The 23,155-nt window shown below is 42.9% G+C and overlaps 1 protein-coding gene across 1 annotated transcript; it reads left to right on the forward strand.

The window, feature by feature from the left end:
• The first annotated feature begins 398 nt into the window (after positions 1-398).
• Positions 399-23,121, forward strand: LOC128740647 (chondroitin sulfate proteoglycan 4). The gene is made up of 10 exons (XM_053836210.1): positions 399-489; positions 11,376-11,572; positions 11,645-11,875; positions 11,943-12,344; positions 12,404-13,662; positions 13,718-13,877; positions 13,937-15,481; positions 15,541-15,841; positions 15,901-16,266; positions 20,492-23,121. Exons 1-10 carry the CDS (start codon positions 399-401, stop codon positions 23,119-23,121), a joined length of 7,182 nt encoding a protein of 2,393 aa, XP_053692185.1.
• Positions 23,122-23,155: the final 34 nt, after the last annotated feature.

Genomic DNA, 23,155 nt, shown 5'->3' on the forward strand with positions numbered 1-23,155 from the left:
GGTGCGGCGTTTAGCCAACGGAGAACAACGATGAATGTTTTGAACGGCGTGCGACAACGGGTGATTAGTGGCATAAATCGATTAGTAAACATAACAACAGCGCAGCGCTCCCAACAGCGAGCGTGTGTCCAGTTGTGATAATGTGATGAAGATTAATGGCTCTATTGATTAAGTGGGTTCTATTGGTAGTAGGGAAGCAGAGGTCAGTGAAACGATAAAACTATGATACCGATAAAGTGCAAGTGGAAACTAATAATAGATAACGAAAAAAGTGCAGACGAAAAACGGTACGGTGGCTATGAGTTTGTGTGAGCTTTATTACCAAATAATAAAAGTTGATAATCGTAACAATAATAGCGTAAAACTATATCGTGACTCTGAGGCTAAAGCTCAAGGAAATGATTGCGCCGATTATGGATAAATTCAATGAGCGTCTTCTGGCGATCTTCGCTTTCTGCCTGCTTCTCACAGTCATTGATGCAGTCAAAGGTATGTATCAATTTATTTTTCAATATAATTTACTGAACTAGCAAACAATTTTAACTGAACAGTCAGAACAATTCTATTGGAAACAGTAGAGTTTTATGTAAAAGATAACTCAGCAACCATGCTTTGCAAACAACAAAAGTTTACGATAGATTTAAGCTGTCAAAGTAGTCACCTATCCATGCCAATGTAGTCAATTGACTCAGAATCTGCACTGATAAATCGTTGAATCGCACTTTTACTCCCATCCATCGCACTGTTGCCCTTCCTTACTCTATTTATAACGGTTAGATCATACTTCCGATTTGCATACTATGGAGACAATCAAACTATTTATTTTGATTCCAATTATTTTTTATTCTAATTATTGTTTTAGCTTTTTTGACATTGTTAAGAGGACTCGGTCGTCGAATTGTTTTGAAAAATTCAATATTTGATTTAGATTCTACAGACTATTTTGCTCATTTTGGTTCTAATATTGTAATGATCTAACCAAGCTTACTCAAAACCATAGCTTCATTTAAAAAGCTATTTTTTAAACAAAATTTACACAAAAAGAGGGCACATCGGTGTTCAGGAGAGTATATCCTGGAGCACAAACCGTTTACGGATAGAATAAACTGCAATGGGCCTAAGTGGCTTTCCTGAAGGGCAGCTGAATCAATCTTAAATAGAATTGAATTTGTTTCACCTATACGTGCCTTATTGTACGTTGCATCTATATGTGCCTGACTATCTCCTGACTATGCCTCCATTCGGTCAGAGTTTGTCTTTACTAGGGGTAATAGTTTAAACTTCTTGAGTACACGAAGATGGGCAATTGGGATCCTTTGAAGTATGTTACGACACCTTTGCAACCTTAGTGCACCGACTTCGGCTTCCTTCATCACATGAAGATGTAAAGGCAGCAAGCATAACATTGCCCCAGTAGCTGCAGTTGGTGTTGCGCGTATTGCGCTGGTCACTGACGGACATGCCAGATGTTGAACTTTGTTTAGCTTGGCCTGCGCTGAGACCTTGTTCACAGTTGTTTGGCCGCCATACGAGGGTGGCATAAGTTAACTTAGGCAGAAAAGTAGTAGTGTATGACTAAAGCATGTACCGATTAACTTCATTGCTGAAGCTTAGTTTGACGCGACTCATTGTAGAGAAGGTGAGAGTATGTCTTCTCCGCCTAGTAGATGGTATGACGACTGACGACTTTGGTGGAAATTATATTAAGCCCCTCTTTTAAGCACCATGAAATAGTGGTAATTAGATATCCTTGCATACGACTTGACAGCACTGCGTTAAATTTACCTCTAACAATAAGTATTACATCGGCAGCGTAACCATGCTGTGATAGCTTATGGGCAATGCAAGAGGAAGAGAATTTCTCCTTGAGGACATTTTTTGATCGCGACGTACTTCCCAATGAAGCTGAAAATTCCCTGCTTAACAGCTTTGCTTGAATCTAGCTGATTGTCGGCTGGTCAGTTCCTTTGTTAAGGATAGCCGTATTAATTGAAGCGAAGGGCGTATTGTCGAAAGCGCCTTCAATATCAAGAAAAGCATACAGTGCCGTCTCTTGGTATTGGAGTGACTTTTCAGTCAACGTCACAAATCACACAGTAAATTGTCGCTAAATGAGGTCCTTTTCGTTGGTCCAACGGTACAACCAACCCTGCTTGTCGTTATGCTGAATTTCTGGTAACCCAAGTACACGTTCGCCGCCGACGCCGAGAAAACATGTCGATAAACATGGGTACATTCGGACGATCGGATTCCTGTCGATCACCTGGCGTTCGGATCCATCACTATCGTTGAAACATTTTTTGAAGATAGTAACATACGGATTAGCCTGTTCTCCGTATCAAGCTGCTCGCGTATTGAACCAGCTCGTTTACTCGGGTGTATTTGGTCGGGCCATGTGTTGAAGGGGACATTCAAAGCAAACTGCTGATCCCCAAGTAAGTCACGGGTCTCCCCTCTATGGGGCCTGCCCATTCCAAGATTGGAACTATGCGCGGCTGTACTTGGTAGCCAGCTGATTCATAACCTGCGTACAACTACGGACTTTGTTGGCTCTGCCGTGTTTTGTTTGGACAGCACAGTTGTGTTGCTCTGGATCCGGTCACCAGCAAATGAGTGGAAACTTTTTGTTTCTAATCGTGTAGCAGAAGTTCAACGCCTTGCTCAATGGCTACCCTAGAATCATGTTCCGCCCGAGTAAACCCCTGCATGGGCCGCCATTCTTAATGCAGCCATTTGAAACTTCCGTCCGAAATTTCCATCATCTCTACCGGCAAACCAGGACTTCGAGCAGGAGAGATGTGCAGTCGTAGTACTAACTCAAAACTCCCGTTCGTTCTACCAACTAATCACCAAATCAGCTTACTAATAACGCGATCGCTACATGTAAGGACTGCTCACGTGGGGTCTTCGTTACTACCTGCGATTATGCGTTAGAGATTTTGGCCGATGCGTGGACGTGACTTGGTTCACAGAGTCGTTCGAAAGTGCATAACTGGTGTCTGCATAACTTGTGTGTCGACCCCCTGATTACCATCAACAGATGACACTACCTCCAGCGGTTCGAGTAGTCCCTTCTAGAGTATTTTCGAAAGCTGGTCTAGACTACTGCGGACCATTAATCGTTTGTCCGTTGTATGGGAGGGGGGCCAATGTTAAAATGCACGTTACTTGGTTTGGCTGCTGGTAAATGCGGTGCACTTCAAAATCGTTCCGAACCTTTTTACCTTTGTTATACAATATAACAAAGGTTTAGGAATTGGTCGAAAAACACGAAGTCGATCTGAGGCCCGGAGGGCCGTGTCACATATACCAATCGATCAGGTTCGACGAATGAGCAATGTCTGTGTGTGTGTGTAAGTGTGTATGTGTGTGCGCTTCAATTTTCAATCGCCTATTTCTCGGAGATGGCTGAACCGATTCGTCTGCTATAACTTTTATTTGAAAGGTATTTCTACCTAGTATATCACAATTAAATGGTTTTGTGGTCTGACTTTTAGTTTAAAAGTTATAAGCAAAAATGTGAAATTTACGTGACACGATTTTCTCCGGAACCACATAACCGATTTCATCGATCTTAGTACCAAATAAAAGCTCTTACTATTGCTAAACTTCACGCCAATTTTTATTGAAAACAAACAAGTGGTTTGAAAGTTATGCTTAAAAAACCAGTTTTGACAAGGTTCAAATGATCGCCTGTTTCTCAGAGATGGCCAAACCGATTTACGTGCTATTAGTTTCATTTGGCAGGTAATATAGCCGGATAGATCACTATTGAATGGTTTTTTGATTGGATGTTTAATTTGAAAGTTATGAGTAATTCAATACACCACACCAAAATTAACAATAATTTATAATGATTTTAACCAAGAAAAATAACCTAATTTCAATTATTTTAATATCAAACGAGAGGTTTTCACACTACGAATATATATGCAAAATTTCATAAGAATTGGTTTTGCCGGTCAAAAGATATTAACCCTTGAACATACGCGCCAACTTTTGTAGCACGGTTACTCGCGCGCACAATAGCCCAAAACCAAAGAAAACGTGCGCACTAGAGTGTTGACTAGGAAAACTTGGTTTTAAGTTTATCGAACCTTTGGAAGAGTTTCTTGAAATTGAATGCTCTATCGTCTGGTAGAATTTGAATATTGATTAATCCCCCTAAAAGTGAAATAAAAAAATTATTTTCCTTCAGTTTCTATATAACACATTGATGTGTTCTGCAAAGTTTTAGAGCATATTATTACAAGAAATTTTGCTGAAGACAGTAACCTTCTATCTCTTCAACGAAGAGATCTTATTTATTGTATATGAATTTGAAAAATCAGTTTTTCTATTTTAGCTCTTTTTGTAATTGTTGTATGACTTTTTCATGTATTACAAAGTTGTATAAATAATAAAAATACACAACTTTGCTGAATATAGTATACCTCTATGTTTCCTTGTTTACAAACTGTAGAACTTTGATTATAAAAAATATCCTGATTTTGACCCCGAATTACTCGACTACCAGCAGACGGATACATTTTAAACATTTTACATTTACTGGTAGTTTTGCTGCACACAGACACCATTTTCCATATGAAGAAACGAAAGAAAATTCCAGTTGGGGTCAATTGCGGTACACCTCACATGCTACTTGCTTCGTTTCTGTGATGTCGGTTTATGCTAATCTATTTTCCTAACAATTTAAAGTAATAATGCATTGAATAATTCTGACATTTTGCTCATAACAAGTTTATTGAAGAATATACGTTAGTATATACGTAATATACGATTTGTAACTATATAACAATATGGCATTCAAAAACCTATATATGGTGTACAAAATACAACAACGTGAGTAACTGAAGGTTCATAAAAATTGATGAAATTTATTCAAGAAAACTTTATTGTGAATCAAATAGAATGGCGTTACAGGAAATTATGCATAGTTCAAAAACCTATAAACTAGACCTTTACTACGCAATGTATATGTTAAAGAATAATATTTCAGCTTACAACTTACTTTTACTTGCACTTACCCTCATCAGTAACAACTTACTCAGCAATTTCATGAGAAAAGAAACTATCAAAATTTATAAGTGCTTCTATTTGCTTCAAATTTTGTAAACTTATTCAATTTCCAAAAATTTCATGTAAACCAAACGTGTCGATTTCTATCTCTAATTGCAAGTAAGACGGTATAACAAAGGTTCCTTTCACCACTAGGTGGATTAAATCAGGTTTTTTTTTTGGGTACATTCTCCACTGCGACCAGTAATTTGATCTATTGTGGCGGGCCCCTATTTACTGTTCCGAACCTTACGTGCACGCGTGTATCAACGCGATCAAACGGTTTGTAGCTCTACGCGGTCGATTAATCGAGCCGCTAATGCGATAACGCGACAGCTTTCGCTGGGGCTGATTGCTAGTTAAAATCGTTGCGTAGTCAGTATCTCGAGCAGTTCAAGACAGACAAGTAGAAAAATTATTACCTCGACTCTGGAATTTTCTTTCGCTTCATTCCCGCTCATTCTCGGTATCTCGGGGGGCTGTGGGAGGCCGGAGTGAAGTCATTCAAATATCATTTCCTGCGAATTTTCGCGCCCATTTCCTACACGTTTGACGATTTTTATACGGCGACGAGCCGCATCGAGTGCATCCTAAACTCCCGGCCTCTCACTCCTCTCACCGATCGCCCAGACGATCTCGCAGTGCTTACGCCCGGTCACTTCTTGGTCAGGGAACCAATGGTCTCGATCCCGGAACCGGATGCAACAAATGACCAGGTATCGCGACTTTCCCGATTGCAGAAACTACGCCGCTCAGTCCTACATTTCTGGGAACGTTGGTCCAGGGATTATATAACTCAGCTACACTAGCGTTCGAAACGGTGGACTCAAATTACGCCAGAATTTAAAAACTAGATCAATCGAAGTCAGGTCCACTACCTAGAACCACGTTGGTTCTGGACAAGTGAAGGGGACTTCCGGAAACACCCAGATAAGTGGTCAGTTTCGTCTATGAACAAAAACTTATACGTACGACACCTTAAATCACACTAGATAGTTCAATAGTTAGAATAATGCAAGCCAAATCTGCTATCTGGGGTCTGGTTTGGTCTGGACATGTTGGGAGACTCCGGGAACCCCTAGGAAGTGATCAGTTTCGAACATGAACAAAAGCCAATCATACGACACCTTGAATTGCACCAAAACTTTCAAAATAGATCCACGTTAGTCAAATTGAGTACCTAGAACCATAATAGTTGATTCCGGGCATGCTTTTACCAACCTCATATACCATATACCTCATTGGGTTATTGATTTTCTCCTGCTTTTGAAATCACAGAAAACAATGACGCATGTTTGAACCTTAACATGACAGGAAGGGGTCAATCCCGGTGTAGTGGTTAGCATTCACGCCAAGGACCCGTCAAATCTCAGCCCCGCAGAAGTCACAAATGACTCAAGCTGTTAAAGTGATTATAATCTAGCAAAAAAACATGACAGAAGTTCCTAAGTAAACCATGTGTTCCCTGAACGAATACCACTTGGTTTTCTTAGGGTTTCTGCAGTTTGCCTCGATATCAAAAATGACCTCCTCTACAGTACCGCACGAACGCAACAACTTCGGATGGCGGTATAGCGTCCTTGTCATCCGCGAGGTAAATGGACGCCACGACCAAGTCCTGATTTTCCGTAGTCGTTTGCACTTCCAGTTAGGCGGCGACGATATCGTCTTCTATAAATTCTGTAATGGGAGAAAATTTTATTTCTTTACTTAACAGAATTGCAGTCCTCGATTTGGACTCTTTGTTACAGTGTATTAACTTACCGTGATTACCAAGGCAGAGAATCCAAGCCGTCCCAGGAATACAAGGTTTTTGAATGAAGGTAGTTGTTATTTAGTTGCTGGTTTACGAACGACCGACCAAGGTCACTAGAATCGCCCTTGCTATGACGGAGGGTCGCTTGCACGCAGCGAAGGCTGCTCACTATGTTTGCCATCTTCGGCAGAGTCGTTAGACACAGAAACTTGACACCAAGGTGGCCAGTGACGTAAAGGTCTTGTTGATAAGCCTGCTTTTCTACATCTGAGGGCTTCAGTGGTTGTAGTCGACTGGAGACCGAATCACGACCGACGCTTTTCGGTGGATTCCAAGGTGTGCGTTTGGTGGGTGATGGTTGATGCAGAGCTGGCTTACGGTGAACCTGGCGAACCTTCGCAACCGTCACCAACGTGCCTGGAGTAGTTGGAGCTCCCTCGGAAGATTGGTCCACACGTTACACGTACCTTCACTGCTCCTGCCGCTCCTTGACTAACCTTGTCACGTAGCTACGAAGTACTCGCCACGCTTGTGTAGAGAAGCCATCGTTCTGATTTTGGAGCAGATGAATTATCCTCTCACTCGAGGTATCCAAATACTCGCAATCACTTCATAAATATAAGAGGCTTCGAAAGGTCCTTCATGGTGTATGTTTGTAGCAGCACTTCATCCCACCGTTTGAGGGTTGGTATCGTAATCTCCAGTCATCTTACTGTTACTGTTGGCACAAACGGAGAGCAGGTAGCAGTTCCTGAACTTTGTCCGTATGGCTGCAGAATCCTGTTCCGTAAGGCAGCTCAGAATTTCTTCGGGAATAGCCGTTAGCATATTCGCGATAAGTATAGAGGATAGGTAATCACTTGTCGTGATTGTGATGCTGGAGTCATCCACCAATTCACTATACGAAATCCCTGTTTAGGGTATGAGCAGTTCCACGTGAAATAGGTAAATGACAAAATTTGAACCTTTCTGATTTAGATGAAACTTTTCAAACGTGTACCTTTGAATCTACGGTACAAGTACCAGCGAGTCACATGCCCTGGCGGGTGTTGTGGGTTCGAATCCGGTTATAATCTCAGATTATAGCTTGGTTCGACCCATGCACCTTCCAGCATTGTACAAAAGGTAGGAGTCACAACGACAACTTGTTAAGCGTAGCTACCTATTAACCACTCCCCCTCCCTTTACCTTTCCACCCTTTCCCCTCCATTTTCAAAAAAAAAATCATTACTTTCCTCCCTTCATCAATTATAGAACCACCATTTCAAAAAATATTAAGTAAAGGAGAGCCAATTTCCTAACCTCTTTCTATGTGTATCCTCTTTTGAGATACAGCTTGTGCCGCTTTTTCTGTGCACTGGAAAGCCACTTGAATGCAATACGAGACGATGTAGATGCCCCACCGTCGCCTGACCGCGTTGTCGGATCGGGAAGATTGTCCGTGCAGCTCTCCACTCCCTTCTGGTGAACCCAGGATCAACGAAGAAACTGAAGGTCCTCCATACAGTGAGTCGCTGTCAAGGTTGAAGCTTTCCTCCAGCTCTTCCGCCTTCGGTCGATTAGTTCCGCGCGATTCCGTAGAGTCCTCTGGCTCCATTGGAATTCTGGTATCATTCGGCCCAAATCTGCATGGCGAATTTTCAAAATACAATCATGCCGGTTTCACTCAAATGCAAAACTATGTTAACCTTCCTAATGCATTAGAAAAAAGTTACATATTATGCATTAAGGGTCGAAAACGACCCAAGTTTTGAAATTGCTCTCATTCATCCATTTTCAATCCGAATCTCGTTTTCTTTACCTCGTTTGAAAGCTATGGCCAAAAACTAGCACCCAAGGTATGTTGGGGAATATTTGTTGACTGATGGCCACTTCTGCGTCGGTTCCGGAACACCCACTACCAGGTCCCGGTGAACATTTTTATGTTTTGAGATAATTCATTTTGCGGCACATCAAATCACATTGGCTTGACAAAATAAGATTAATGGAAGTGCAATGGGAACATTTTGGACCCAAGCGACCATTTCCTCATTGGTTCTGGAACATACGGTACCCGGTTTTTGAGGACAATTTTAAATTTTAGGATGATTTATCTTGCGACACGTCAAATTACATCAGCTTGATAACGTAAGACTATTGAAAGTATAATAAAAACATTTTGAAGGCAAATGGCTACATCAGCATTGGTCCCGGAACATCCGGTACCCGGGTTTTGGGGCCATTTTTGTATTTTAGGATAACCCATCTTGCGACACATCAAATCACATCGGCTTGATTAAATAAGACTGATGAAAATAAAATAAGGTCATTTAGAAGCCAAATGGCCATTTTACCACCGGTTCCGGAACATCCGGTACCTGGTTCCGCGGGATATTTTTGGATTATGAAATAATTCATCTTGCGGCACATCAAATCACAACGCCTTGATCAAATAAAACAGTTCCAAGAGGTATGGGGACCATTTGAAGACAAATGGCCATTTCATCATCGGTTCCGGAACATTGGGTGCACGGTTTATGACAACATTTTTGGATAGGATAATTCATCATGCGCCACATCAAATCACATTGGCTTGATGAAATAACACTAATGGAAGTACAATGGAAAAATTTTGGAGCCAAAATTACCATTTCATCATCGGTTCCGGACTATCCGGTATCCGGTTTTTGGGGACATTTTTGGATTACAGGGTAATTCATCTGCCCCGAGTTACCCCGTTTTACGGTTCATTATAAATACCGGGTACCGGATTATATGCGACTAACGCCCCATTATACTTCCATTGTTGTTATTTTATCAACGCGATGTGATTTGAGGTGCCGCATGGTGAATTATTTCAAAAGCCAAAAATGTCCCCCGAAACTGGTACCGGATGACCCAGTACCGATGGTAAAGTGGCCATTTGGCTTCTAAATGACATTGTTTTACTTCCATCAGTCTTATTTTATCAAGCCGATGTGATTTGATATGTCGCATTATGAGTTATCCTAAAATACAAAAATGTCCCCAAAAACCGGGTACCGGATGTTCCAGGACCGATGCTGATGTGGCCATTTGCCTTCAACATGTGTTTATTATACTTTCAATAGTCTTATGTTATCAATGTGATGAAATTTGGCGTACCGCAATAGAAATCATCCTAAAATTCAAAAATGGCCTCAAAAACCAGGTACCGGATGTTCCGTAACCGATGGGGAAGTGGCCATTCGGGTCCAAAATGTCCCCATTGTACTTCCACTAGTCTTATTTTATCAAGCCAATGTGATTTGATGTGCCGCAAAATGAATTATCTCAAAATATAAAAATGTTCCCCGGGACCTGGTAGGGGGTGTTCCAGAACCGACGCAGAAGTGGCCATCAGTCAACAAATATTCCCCAACATACCTTGGGTGCTAGTTTTTGGCCACATCTTTCAAACGAGGTAAAGAAAACGAGATTCGGATTGAAAATGGATGAATGAGAGCAATTTCAAAACTTGGGTCGTTTTCGACCCTTAATGCATAATATGTAACTTTTTTTGCTGTGGCTCTTCTAGATGTCGCTGAAAGCTGAAACTCCCCCTCAATGCTAATTTTCCAAAGTTAGGAAAAGTCAGAAAATTTCAAGTCTCTAGCTCGTACCGTTACTGAGTATCAAGCTTTGTAAGTATGCCGATGGGTCGAAAACGACCCCAATGCACTAGGAAGGTTAAACAACATGAAGATTTTTTGTTTAAAATCATAATAGCAGTGAATTTTTGTTGTTGTGCAGATACTGCTTTCGGTTAAAAATTGATGGGGTAAAGCCTGTTAATCGTTTGCATTCTCATATATAGTATAGTCTCTATCTATTGAAACACACAAAATAATACGTTCGAAATCCAGTAGCACCTACCGCCAGCAGGGTAAATATATAAACAAAAATTGAAGCGAAAGAATTGAACAAGCACAAACAAGAGAGTAATATGTTTTTATAAACAAAACTGAACTCCAGCAACTAAACCAATGTTACGCTAGAGCAGTTCCAGACAGTTCTGGATTTCGGTTTCCACTCCACCCGTTCTAACGACCACGCCGGCCGTCCCTCGGCAGGCGGAATGATGTGCAGCACTTATGCGCGAACAAATTGACTGCTGCTTTTAATAGACCGTGCGCCATATGTTCTGTTCTACAATTATTGATGAAAGCAGTCAGATGTTTGCTGCTGTTTGCCGGTTGTAAAACTAATAACCTCTAAAAATATACCAAACTTTCCCTCTCGATGGATCATATCGGTTTGATCATTCCGCCGGTATTGATACGACTGAATAAGGGAGCTCCCGATGGGTGGTTTTCGTCACGTCACAAATTCTGTTCCACTCATCAGTTGACAATGGGTTTGTTGTTTTGATTTTAAATTGTCTTTCCCGTAACGATAGACTTCAGCACGCATTATGCACGCCAAAGCATTCATCAATGGAACTCACTGATCCGAATGGACGACGAAAACATTCCAACTATGTTGCATTTATGTGCGATGCTTTGGTTGTGGAGTAGAAACTAATTCGTTCTTTTCCGTTTGCGTTGTCTTGCTTCTTTTGCAGTATCGTTTTACGGCGCTAGTCACATAGCGATGCCATTGCAGGAAGCTAAAATATCTACCAACATTCGATTGCGGTTTCGATCGCGACAAGACAACGCCCTCATTCTGCTGACGGCCGGCCGGACGGACTACTCGTTGCTCTCCATCGACGGAGGACGGATTCGATTTAGCTTCAAGATCGATGAGTATCACACAGATGTAAGTATCATAAGGAAGAAGAAGATGCTCTTTCCATTTTAACGATATTTTTGAACCCGTCACACGACGCAGTTGTGGTCACCCGTTACGCTCAAGTTTAACGATCTGCAATGGCACGATATCTCGATTTCACGGTATGCAGCGAACTTGACCATGCAGATCGATGAGTATTTCACGACGAAAACGCTTCCCGCCAATGTTACGGAACTGAATGTCCATTTTGGTGTTTTTATTGGCGGTGTGGGTGAGTATTCCGCCGAATATTTAGACTCGTCGAAAAATTTCCGAGGATGTATTGCGGATGTAAGTTCGTTTGAAGTGTGTTGATTAGATTAAGGTTTCTGACTTTTTCGTTGTTTTTTTTTCGAAGATATTTTATAACAATATCAACATCTTCAAGCGAGCAAGAGAAAGGACGGGCCACGTGACGAACGAGCGAGTCTCGTGGATTTGCGCACCGGAGTTCGATGCGGATGCAAGTACGCCGATCAGCTTTTTGGACGACGAAAGCTACACCAGCATACAGAAGCCGACTTCACGATCAGGTGATCGCTGGAGCATGGAATTTCGAACGAACGAACCGTTTGGGATGCTTTTGAGTAACATTCCATCCAGTGCTAGGTACGATTTCATGGCGTTGGAAATAGTAGAAAGCCAGGTCCGGCTGCTCGTGGGTAAAGGATCCAACGCCGTCGAACTGATTCCCGATCGTAACGTGTCCGACGGGAAATGGCACAACGTGTCCATTACCTATGGTCCAATGTTGGTTGATGTAAGTTTACCGTTGTTTGATTTAACTTCAAATAATTTTATTTTCTTATTTCACTTTAGATAACCGTGGATGATGTTACAAACAGCGCTACCTTTGCCAATGGGAGTAGCCAAACGATCGAACTGGAAGAGGAGTTCTACATTGGTGGTTTTGACACTCAGAGAAAGCGAAGAGCATTCATTAGGGGAGCTCTCGCCACTGACTCCAGCCTTAAGGGATGCATTAGAGACATTCACTTGGATGATCATTTGGTGGGTTTCCCGAACTTTAAAGTCACTCATGGAGTGACCGTGGATTGTGTCTGGAGATATCCTTGTATTGAAAATAAGCCTTGCATTTCAACCGGTCACTGCCACCACCAGGGAATCAATGATTTCATCTGCTACTGTGATCAGGCATATTGCATCAAGGCGGATTATTCGAATAGTTTCAAGATATTCTCGCGATCGGATCTGGTGATCGAGAAAGAACTGATGTTGATCAGTCCAATGGAAGTCGTAGAAGGAGGAATCACTTTCCTGTCACCGAAATATATTGAGATTCTTTTTGACTATCACAAACTAGGTGTTCAAGAAGCTGGTATAATCTTCCATATAATTCAACCCCCTAAACACGGGAAAGTCACTATCCATTCCTACGGAACGGAAGGTAATGCTTCGGCAACACAAATGAAATTTTTCTCCCACATCGATTTAAGCACCGATAAGGTCAAATACTCCCATAATGGGGCGGAAAATTTGAACGATCATATGATGATCGATATGCAGCTAGTGTCGGCTACTAGAAATACGTTACCATCTTATTTGGAGGGAAAACATCGATTTGTACTGCATGTCAACGTAACTCCAGTGAACGACGCTCCAGTTTTGAGATTACCACCAAACAAACTACTTCGTGTCACGCAAGGAATTCCGAAAATTCTTGGTTCAGATTTTCTGCAGGCTGACGATCCGGACAGTTCTCCGGACTCGTTGATCTACACAGTTCTAATGAATCCCACATCGGAAGCTCAATTTGGTCGCGTTGAACTCAACGGACGAGCAGTCGCAACGTTTTCCCAGTCGGATGTTAATGCCGGAATCGTTACATACTTGATAAACACTCGCGGCTCGGAAGATTCGTCGTTTGAGTTGAATATTCAAGTTTCCGATGGAATGGAAACTAGTCCTGCCAGTACGGTTCGAGTTTCCGTACTGCCGTTGCAGCTGCGTATGGTTAATAACACGGGATTGGTGTTAATCCACAAGTCGTCAGCTCTAATCACACCCCACAATCTGTCGTTTGTTCCTAACTCGGACGAGGAAAATGTGGATATGAGGTAATACACGTTTGACTTGAATAACCACAGCGTTAATGGAAGACCGTGCTTTTAGGTTTGACATTGTCCAAGCTCCAGCCTACGGAAGCCTTCAGAAATTACGATCGGTGGACGCTTCCTGGATATCGGTGGATTCTTTCACCAGTAGTCAGCTACTTCTCGGACAAATCCGGTACTTACATTCGTCCGACCTTCCAGTACACGACGAATTTAAGGTATTCTTACAGGGAAATCTTTACGAACATATCTTAACGCATAACCCTTCACATTGCAGTTCACCGTCACGCTGGGCCCGGTAACGACCCCGACGTACGATTTCCGTATTTCCTTCACCAAGCTTCGCATCGGCATGATCCGCCAGAACAACTTGTACATCAACACCAAGGACAACGTCATCCGAGCCGACTATCTGCTGCACCAGACAACGCCGATTCCGACCTTCGCGCGGAACATTATCTACACCGTGGTAAAACCGCCAAAATTCGGTATCATCTACGTTGAAGGTCACCCGGAGTACGCCAAACCGGGCGATTCCTTTACCCAGCAAGAAGTGGACAAAAACATCATCAAGTATCGGACCTACCACTCCGCATATGGCAACTTTATTGACTCCTTCGAATTCATCGTGTCCGTGCCAGAGTGTGACGACGTCCAGGGGAAGATCGACTTCGTCTACAGTGCTCCGGATTATCTGGCAAAGCAAATCATCTATCAGAAGAGGGAAAAAATGTTTGTTCACGAGGGCAACAAAACTGCTTTGTCGAGAACAAATTTCGATGTACTGTTTAATAAGTTCAATTTTTTGACGTTCAATTTGACGCACTACCCAAAACATGGATCACTGTGCAAGATAAACCCGAGAACTTTCGAGACCAAAGAAGTATCTTCGTTCACGTTGCAGTACCTGTACCTAGGAGACATCCACTACTGCCATGATGATTCGGAATCTGTGGACGACAGTTTTCGTCTGTTGATTTTGTCGGATAACGACACGGATTTCCAGTTTGTGTGTGAAATTCAGGTTGAGGTGACGTTGTTGAATGATAATGGACCGTATCGGGTGTTCGACAAACCCTTTCACATCGTTAGGGATGAAACGAAGCTGTTGACGTCGGTCGATTTGAAATATGCCGATCCGGATATGGACACTCGAAGCACGGATATTGAGTATAGATCGGTGAGCAGTTCGAACGGGGAGCTGTTTCGAAATGGTAAGGTTGTGGAATTCTTTACTCAGGATGATTTGGACAACCGAAGGTTGTTGTTCCAACACAATGGGACGGATCAAGGTCGTTTGTCTTTTATTGTCACTGATGGGCTGTACGAGGTTCCTGGGTCACTGGAGATAGAAGCTTCCGATCCGTTTCTCAAGATAAGAGAAAGTAACGCGTCGATTGTTCAGGAAGGTCGAGCAGTGCTGCTAACTTTGGATGATTTGAACATCGATACAAACTTGAATGCCAAACCAGAAGAGATTCAGTATCGGATATTGCATGAACCTAGCCATGGATTGCTGAAGTTGCTTGATAGTCGTTTTAACACTAGCTTTGCATCTAACTTGCACAATGCTACTCCTATTCCTACGATGAATTTTACCCAAGCTGACATAATCGCGGAGCGATTAGTTTACTGGAATAGAGATGTTGCTTCGATGGATAAAATCAAATATCGTGTCAGCACGAAGGGGGTTTGGGCCGAAGGTCAAATTGTGATCAGAATCTACCCACCAGCCTACTGGGAAGCGTTGAGAATTCGTCGAAACCAAACACTGTTTGTGGAAGAATCAACTAGCGTTATCATTTCACGTGACATTTTAGAGGTAAGTTCACCTGCTAAGACAGTGGATCAACTAAAATGATATTTTTTTTACAATTACAGATTGTGCATCCCAACATTTCTCCGGGTGACATAACCTATCTAGTGACTACTCAACCTCAGCATGGGTACCTTGAAATTCAGTCCATCACTTCAGACGACGAGTACAACTCGAAAGTTTTCGATCAGTCGACCATAAATTCCGAGAAGATGTTCTACATACAGGCAGGAGTTAATCAATCGTCAGATTTCTTCACGTTTGACGTCACGAATGGAATCACTTGGCTTCGCGATTTGATGATCAGAATAGTGATTATTCCGGAGCATTTGTACATCAAAACTGCTCCCATCGTCGTGGAAGAAGGTTTGGTTCACTTTGATCGGCATTGTTTGAAAAATTTAAAATGATTTTCATCTGAACAGGTAAAAGTACAAAAATACAACCCAGCGATATGGTTCCATTTTCCGAGTACTACACTGGAAAAATTTTGGAGTATAAAATTCTACGCCACCCGTCCCATGGAAGTATTAAGTCGGGCAAGTCATCGAAGGTGAATCGTTTCACCCAGAAGCAGCTGGAGGCCGATGTAATCACGTACGTGCATAATGGCAGTGAAAATTCTTCCGACACCATCCAGATGGTAGCGTTGGGAAGGAACAAGGAAAGTGTTCCCTTCGACCTGAACATACAGATTCTGCCGGTGAACGATGAAGTGCCGCTGGTGGTTACCAATACTGGTATGCACATGTGGATTGGTGGAAAATCGATGATTCAGAGCACGGATCTCAGTAAGTAGTTCGAAAACGTTCACTTTTGGTCCATTAGTTGAATTTATACAATACAATACTGAGATCAAGATCAAAATCACCAAGATCAAGATCAAGACCAAGATCAAGATCAAGATCAAGATCAAGACCAAGACCAAGACCAAGACCAAGACCAAGACCAAGACCAAGACCAAGACCAAGACCAAGACCAAGACCAAGACCAAGACCAAAACCAAGACCAAGACCAAGACCAAGACCAAGACCAAGACCAAGACCAAGACCAAGACCAAGACCAAGACCAAGACCAAGACCAAGACCAAGACCAAGACCAAGACCAAGACCAAGACCAAGACCAAGACCAAGACCAAGACCAAGACCAAGACCAAGACCAAGACCAAGACCAAGACCAAGACCAAGACCAAGACCAAGACCAAGACCAAGACCAAGACCAAGACCAAGACCAAGACCAAGACCAAGACCAAGACCAAGACCAAGACCAAGACCAAGACCAAGACCAAGACCAAGACCAAGACCAAGACCAAGACCAAGACCAAGACCAAGACCAAGACCAAGACCAAGACCAAGACCAAGACCAAGACCAAGACCAAGACCATGACCAAGACCAAGACCAAGACCACGACCACGACCAAAACCAAGACCAAGCTCAAGACCAGACCAAGACCAAGACCATGACCAAGACCAAGACCAAGACCATGACCAAGACCAAGACCAAGACCACGACCACGACCAAAACCAAGACCAAGCTCAAGACCAGACCAAGACCAAGACCATGACCAAGACCAAAACCAAAACCAAGATCAAGACCAAGATTATTATTTATTCAATATTAAGTTTAGATAGCGGGAGTGGATAATTCAAATCAGTTGGTATAAGGCGGAACCTGGTTGGTATAATTAAGTACTGAAATATTTAAGAAACAAACAAAAGATGTGACCATATTTCAGAGACCAATCCATATTTTTTTAAAGTAATCCCCGTATTAAACTTAATCTTGGTAATTTTCAAAGTACTAGCGAACCAACAGGACCAATATCTTACTCCCTGGAGGTTCGTCCCGGTGCAAAGATTAACTTCCACGCTTATCACCCCAATATCTCGGATTCAAATTTCAACCCCGCAGATGTCATAAATGCTTTAGTTATTAAAGTAATTGTAATTGTTTGACTAAATCATACGGTGCTTTGAAATATCTATAAATAGATGAGGTATTTGAAAGTCTAATTGACCGAAATTTACCGACAATCTACCGGAAGATAAACATTTGGTTCGCTGTGGAGCATTTCTCTCGAAAGTCGGACTGGTGCTTGTCACTGTTGGCACTCAGTATTGAACCGCTCCATTAGGTATTACGATTTGTTGTAGTCCTTGCCAACCCACCGTTAAGCTGATCGTTCCATGAAGGTACCTCCTACTGAATCATTGGAGTGACACAACAAGCAGTTTCTGCGCGATAGACCTCGACTTTGAAATGACTTGGTATTTGACTTTCTATGGTCACGAACGGACAGAACTAGTTTGTTTATTCCCAATATATTATGTCGTCGTCGTCAGAATGGAGCCGGGTGTGTTCGTGCTGCTTCAAGCAGTCGTCTCCATTTTTACTCGATTTGGGGCCACTCGTAAGTCGCTTTCGACCTGGTCAAATTAGGATGCACGTTAGGCCCCTTTGTTCCTGGTGCCGGTAGGATTGTTGAAGGGAACAGTTTTTGTCCGGCACTGTCGTCCGGCATATCTTCACGACGTGTCCACCGTAGTCTACCAACTTTCACCAGATGTATAACAGGAATCCCTTCAAGCTTTGAATTTATTATCGTCCGCAACACATTCCGCTGGAATCAGGCAAGCGCGCGTATATCCTTCATGAGCAGTGCCACAACTTCAAATCCATAAAGAACTACTGGTCTAATGAGAGTTGTCTACGCTGTTAGCTTCATATTATGGCGTATGCTTCTTGATCATAGTGTTTGGCGAAGGGCAAAATAGACCTGATTTCCTACTTGAATGCGCCGCTTGAATCCCTAGTACTAGTATTGTTATCCTCGGTCACCAGTTATCCCAAAATTCGTTCTGTCTGGCGTAGTGTTCCTCCGCTGTCGCAAAGTTCTATGATTTCAAAGTCATTAGTGAGGCCTAGAAGTTGGCTACCTTCGGTGAAAATAGTGCCTTTCGTTTCAATGCCCGCTCGCCGGGTCACGCCCTCTAGAGCAATGTTGAACAGTATGCAGAAAAGCCGCCTACTTTTCCCAACCTTCATCGCGTTTCGAAAGGATTTGAAAGTGCCTCTGAGATGCTCACGATATACATCATTCGACCTAATGTAGCTCGAATCAGTCGCATCAGTTTATCCGGAAAACCGTGTTTGTGTATTATCTGGTCTCGATCGACTGCATCGTATGCTGCTTTGAATTCATTAAAGATGCGATGCCTGGGCACGTACTACTCCAGACATATCTGCAAGATCTGTCGGATGGTAAAAATTTGGTCCATGGGGAGCGTGCGCCCTTGAAATCCACCATATATGTTCCTAAGAAATTTTGTGCCATCGGCGACAGCCGACGTAACACAATCTAGGAGAGTACCTTGTAGGTGGCGTCTACATACGTTATACCGCGATAGTTGCCGCTAGCTTTTCCTCCTACCAAATCTTGAAAATAAATCAGTGTAAAGCCGTTGCCAGCGTTTCTCCACCAGGTTTATAAAGCTCTACCCGTAGGCGGTCCTTACCAGCGCCTTTGTTGGTCTTCAGCAATCCGATTTCTCGTTTCACTGCTTGGAGATCAGGTAATGGGACATTACTATCTCCCATCGGCACTCCTAGGTTGATTTTCGTTGTGGAACTTCGCCACTGAGGTGTTCATCGCAAAACTACCTGCACCTGTCTACCACCTCGCCGCGCTCGTTTTTGATTAGATTTCCTCCCTCGTCGCTGCAAATGTCAGGTTTCGATGTGTAGCTCTTACAAGTTTGTTTTACCTTCTTGTAAAATTTGCGCGTGTAATTAGCTCGGTACAGTTGTTCTAATTCTTCTAGATCTCTGTCTCCTCCTTTTTGCTTCTAAGATTTGTAGTTAACTGGTTTCTTGGTCGTCGATATTTGGCCAAGTTCTCCCTAGTGCCAATGTTCAGAAATTTTTTTCGGATATTTTCTTTCTTTGCGTCTTTTGTTGGTATTCGAACCTAACCGAACCTCATCGAACATAATTTCGTATACTCCAAGACACTTCACTTAGTGTCGTGTTAGCGGTATTCTACTTCAACTCTTCATGGGTTGAAACCCCTAACTCCTCGGAAGAGGCAGTGCCTCAATCAGTACTCGCGGGTAGTTCTCGGTAGATCGAGGGTTATCTAGTTGCCTAATGCTCAACCGAGGAGGACGGCTTTGACGTGTCTGGTATACGGTTGACAGTTTGACGGTTGAGCGCACATATACTGCTACTAGGTCATTATCAAAGTCTATTTTACAGTAACAAAAAATCGCCATAGTCTTACTTTTTAACCACCCGCAGACGACTGCCTGTGATCAGCAGTCAGGTCGTTGAATGCGGTCGGAATCTAGATCGAACTGTTCAAACCGTTTCTCGTGACGGTAGCGCAATGTAATGCTGCCGAGATGGTGTATTAGACGCGACATGTACTGATACTGGGATAAGCGATATTCTGTATCAGGGGTATTCAACCCCCACAGGTCAGTCAATATCCGCACCCCATAGGGGACGTATGTTCGTGATGACTATGAGAACGTATAGTCAATCTGGTTCATTGCATCTTGGTTAGGTGATCTCTAGGAGTTTTTGTGGATAACTTTGCGTAGGAAAATGGTGCTTCGGATCACCAGGTGATGTTTATGTGTCATTGGTCGTTATGTGCATGTTCATGCTATACAGTCCTATCACCGGTCTATAGATTTCTTCTTTACCGACCTGAGCGTTCATATCCCCGATAATGATCTTGATGTCCCGTGGTAAACAGCTATCCTGCGTTGCATGCAGCCGCGCGTGGAACGCTTCATTTTCATCGTCCGGTCTACCATCGTGCGGTCAGAAAACAATGCGGCACCCTTTAATTGAGTAAGATCAAACTTTTTCTTTTGGTTCTATTATTCATTCATTCACCAAAGGAACATTTTAGTTAAATAAATTCTTTATCGATTCAAGTTCGCTTAAGACACAAAACTGAACAAATAATTTTTTTGAACCAATGCTAACTAATGATTTCTCACTTTTCAGTGGTCCAAGATTACGACACACCACCGGAGAATCTTACCTTCCACATTCAGCAGATGGCCGGCGGGTACGTCGCCCTGAGGGACAGCTACAATAAGAAGATTCACACATTTACGCAGCAAGATATCCTTCAAAACCTGGTTTACTTCATCCACGACAGTAGCAACCAGAACGGAAGAATCCTGTTTTATGTAACCGACGGGCTTCACAACACAACCGAACACGTACTGCACATCGTTACGAATCCAGTCGCACTGGAGCTGGTAAAGAATGAAGTTCTACACGTCTTTCCTTTGACTCGGAAGCAGATTCTGCCGGATCAGTTGTACTACAAGTGCTCGGATGACGATCGCGATGTGAAGTATGTGGTGACCATTCCGCCCCAAATGGGACGGTTGCTTTACGAACATCTGGAATATGGCTATACCAATGAAGTAAACGAATTTACGCAGCATGATGTCGAGAATGGGAGGATTTTCTACGAGCACACCCATCCGATGGTCGAGCTGAAGACGAATGATTCTTTCTACTTCGATGTGACAGCTCCGCTGTCGAACAACTTGATCGATCAGATCTTCAACGTTGACGTTTCGGTTTCATCGGGAGGATTGTTAAGGTTTTTGCCGGTACCTCGTATTAGTATTGATGAGGGAGAATCTGCTCCGATTAAATTGGATTTGTCGAAAATTTTGGAATATTTGGAGACTCGTGCGGGTATTCAGAATCCTGAGTTGTACATTGAAGTGTACTCCCCTTCAAATGGGGTGGTGGAACTGGAAGATTCCATTCCGGATGTGAACCGATTCTCTTTGAATGATTTTTATACTAATAGGGTGATTTACAAGCATGATCATTCGGATACCTTGGAGGACAAAGTTTCCTTAGCAGTGTACTTGGTTCCAGGACATTTGTTTCTGTGCAACATTACTATTCCGGTTACGATAAATCCTGTTAATGATCAACCGTTTCAACTGGTGACGGCTTCTCCTCATATCTCAGTAATTGAGGGAGAAAATCAAACTATTACATCATCACAACTATTAACGGAAGATGCTGATACCGAACCGAAGGACATCGTGTACGACGTTATTAGTGGTCCAAATCTTGGGGTTTTGCTTAAAATTTCCGACGAAGGCTATCCCCAAGATATCATAACCTATGGAAATCAGTTTACGCAAGCAGATATCAACGAAAACCGGATTATTTACACCCACTCCGGTACTCCACAATCGACCACATTTTACTTTAAAGTTTCTGACGGCAAGTTCAAGCCTGCTTATGAAATTTTCAATATTAAAATTTTACCTATTACGATTTTGCCGGGCTTTAACAATCAGCCAATTGTGGTACAACAAGGAACCAATCTGGGTGTGCTGGAATCAAAGCACATTTCTGTTGATACCAACGTTCAGAAAAGCCGGATTGTGTACAATGTGACTCAAAATCCGCTGGGTGGTATAATTGTTACCAACAATAAAGCGATCCTTAGATTTACTCAACGCCAACTGGAAGAGGGAAAAATCAGTTACATGCAAACGGACATGATACGATCCAATGATACCTTCCAGCTTGAAGCTTTCATTCCAGACACCACATCCGCGTGTTTGGTAGAAGTTAGTATGATCGTTCAGCCATTCATTATTATTAATCCGATCACCATCACGCCGGGTGAACGAATAAGACTGAGTTCGACCTTCATATTTGACAATCCAGCCCAGCTAAACCTAAATCGTTACAATCCGAAGATAACAATCACACGCCGACCAAAGTATGGACGATTAAGAAAAATCGTCCGAAGTTCTGGATTGGATTATATTGAACAACCAAGTGATAAGGACATTCATACCTTCACTTACAAAGAGTTGAAAAGTGGCGTTATTTACTACGTAGCTCGAAAGTTCAACCAAGACTTTCAATCGATCAACGATAATTTCGAATATTTACTATCCACCAAGACTGCTCAACCCGGCCAGGGCATAGTCCCGATAGAAATTTACTCTCCGTCCCGTAATGCTCATGATAATAATGACGTTGACATTGTCACAGCCGACAGCGGTCTTCCGTTCGATTACTTAATCGCGGCCTGTGCGGCGGCAGCCATCATCGTTATCCCTCTGATGATCATCATCCTGCTCAAATGCCGATCGAGCAGTTCTCAAAAGGATCACCCCGATAAGGACCACCCGCCATCACTTCCGCGACCGCCCGACTTTATGACGCTGAACAATCGAATGTACACTCCGTCCGAAAACGATTCGCTTCCGGTGACGAACGCCTCGACTCCACTGCCCATCATCAGTACTATCCCGCACTGTAAGGTGATTCCAATCGGTCTCGATAACAATCTGCAGCTGGACTCCGATCCGGACGAGGATATGATGGACATCCATGGGGATTTACTGCAAAACACGAACAACCTGAACTATCCGTACGGTGACGAAGGTGACGAATGGAGTTCATCCTGCGATGTCGGTGCCGATGTTAACTATTCGACGATTGCTCAGCAGCAGCATGCCCAACAGCAGCAGCAGTTACTACCGCAGCAACATCTGCAATCGACGCTGCAGCCATCATCGCAGCAAGGACAGCAGAAAGCAAATCCCTTACTGAGAAGAAACCAATACTGGGTGTGAGTGTTTCAGACCAACCCAATTCGAACTGATTTGT

The sequence above is a fragment of the Sabethes cyaneus genome, chromosome 3 (assembly GCF_943734655.1).
Source record: "Sabethes cyaneus chromosome 3, idSabCyanKW18_F2, whole genome shotgun sequence".
NCBI lineage: Eukaryota > Metazoa > Arthropoda > Insecta > Diptera > Culicidae > Sabethes > Sabethes cyaneus.

Bases quoted from the DNA above. Each gene is read 5' to 3' on its own strand.
- LOC128740647 (XM_053836210.1), top strand. From the start codon at position 399: ATGATTGCGCCGATTATGGATAAATTCAATGAGCGTCTTCTGGCGATC. The intron at 11,876-11,942 runs GTAAGTTCGTTT...TTTTTTTCGAAG, and splicing joins TCCGAGGATGTATTGCGGAT to ATATTTTATAACAATATCAA. The intron at 15,482-15,540 runs GTAAGTTCACCT...TTACAATTACAG, and splicing joins TTTCACGTGACATTTTAGAG to ATTGTGCATCCCAACATTTC.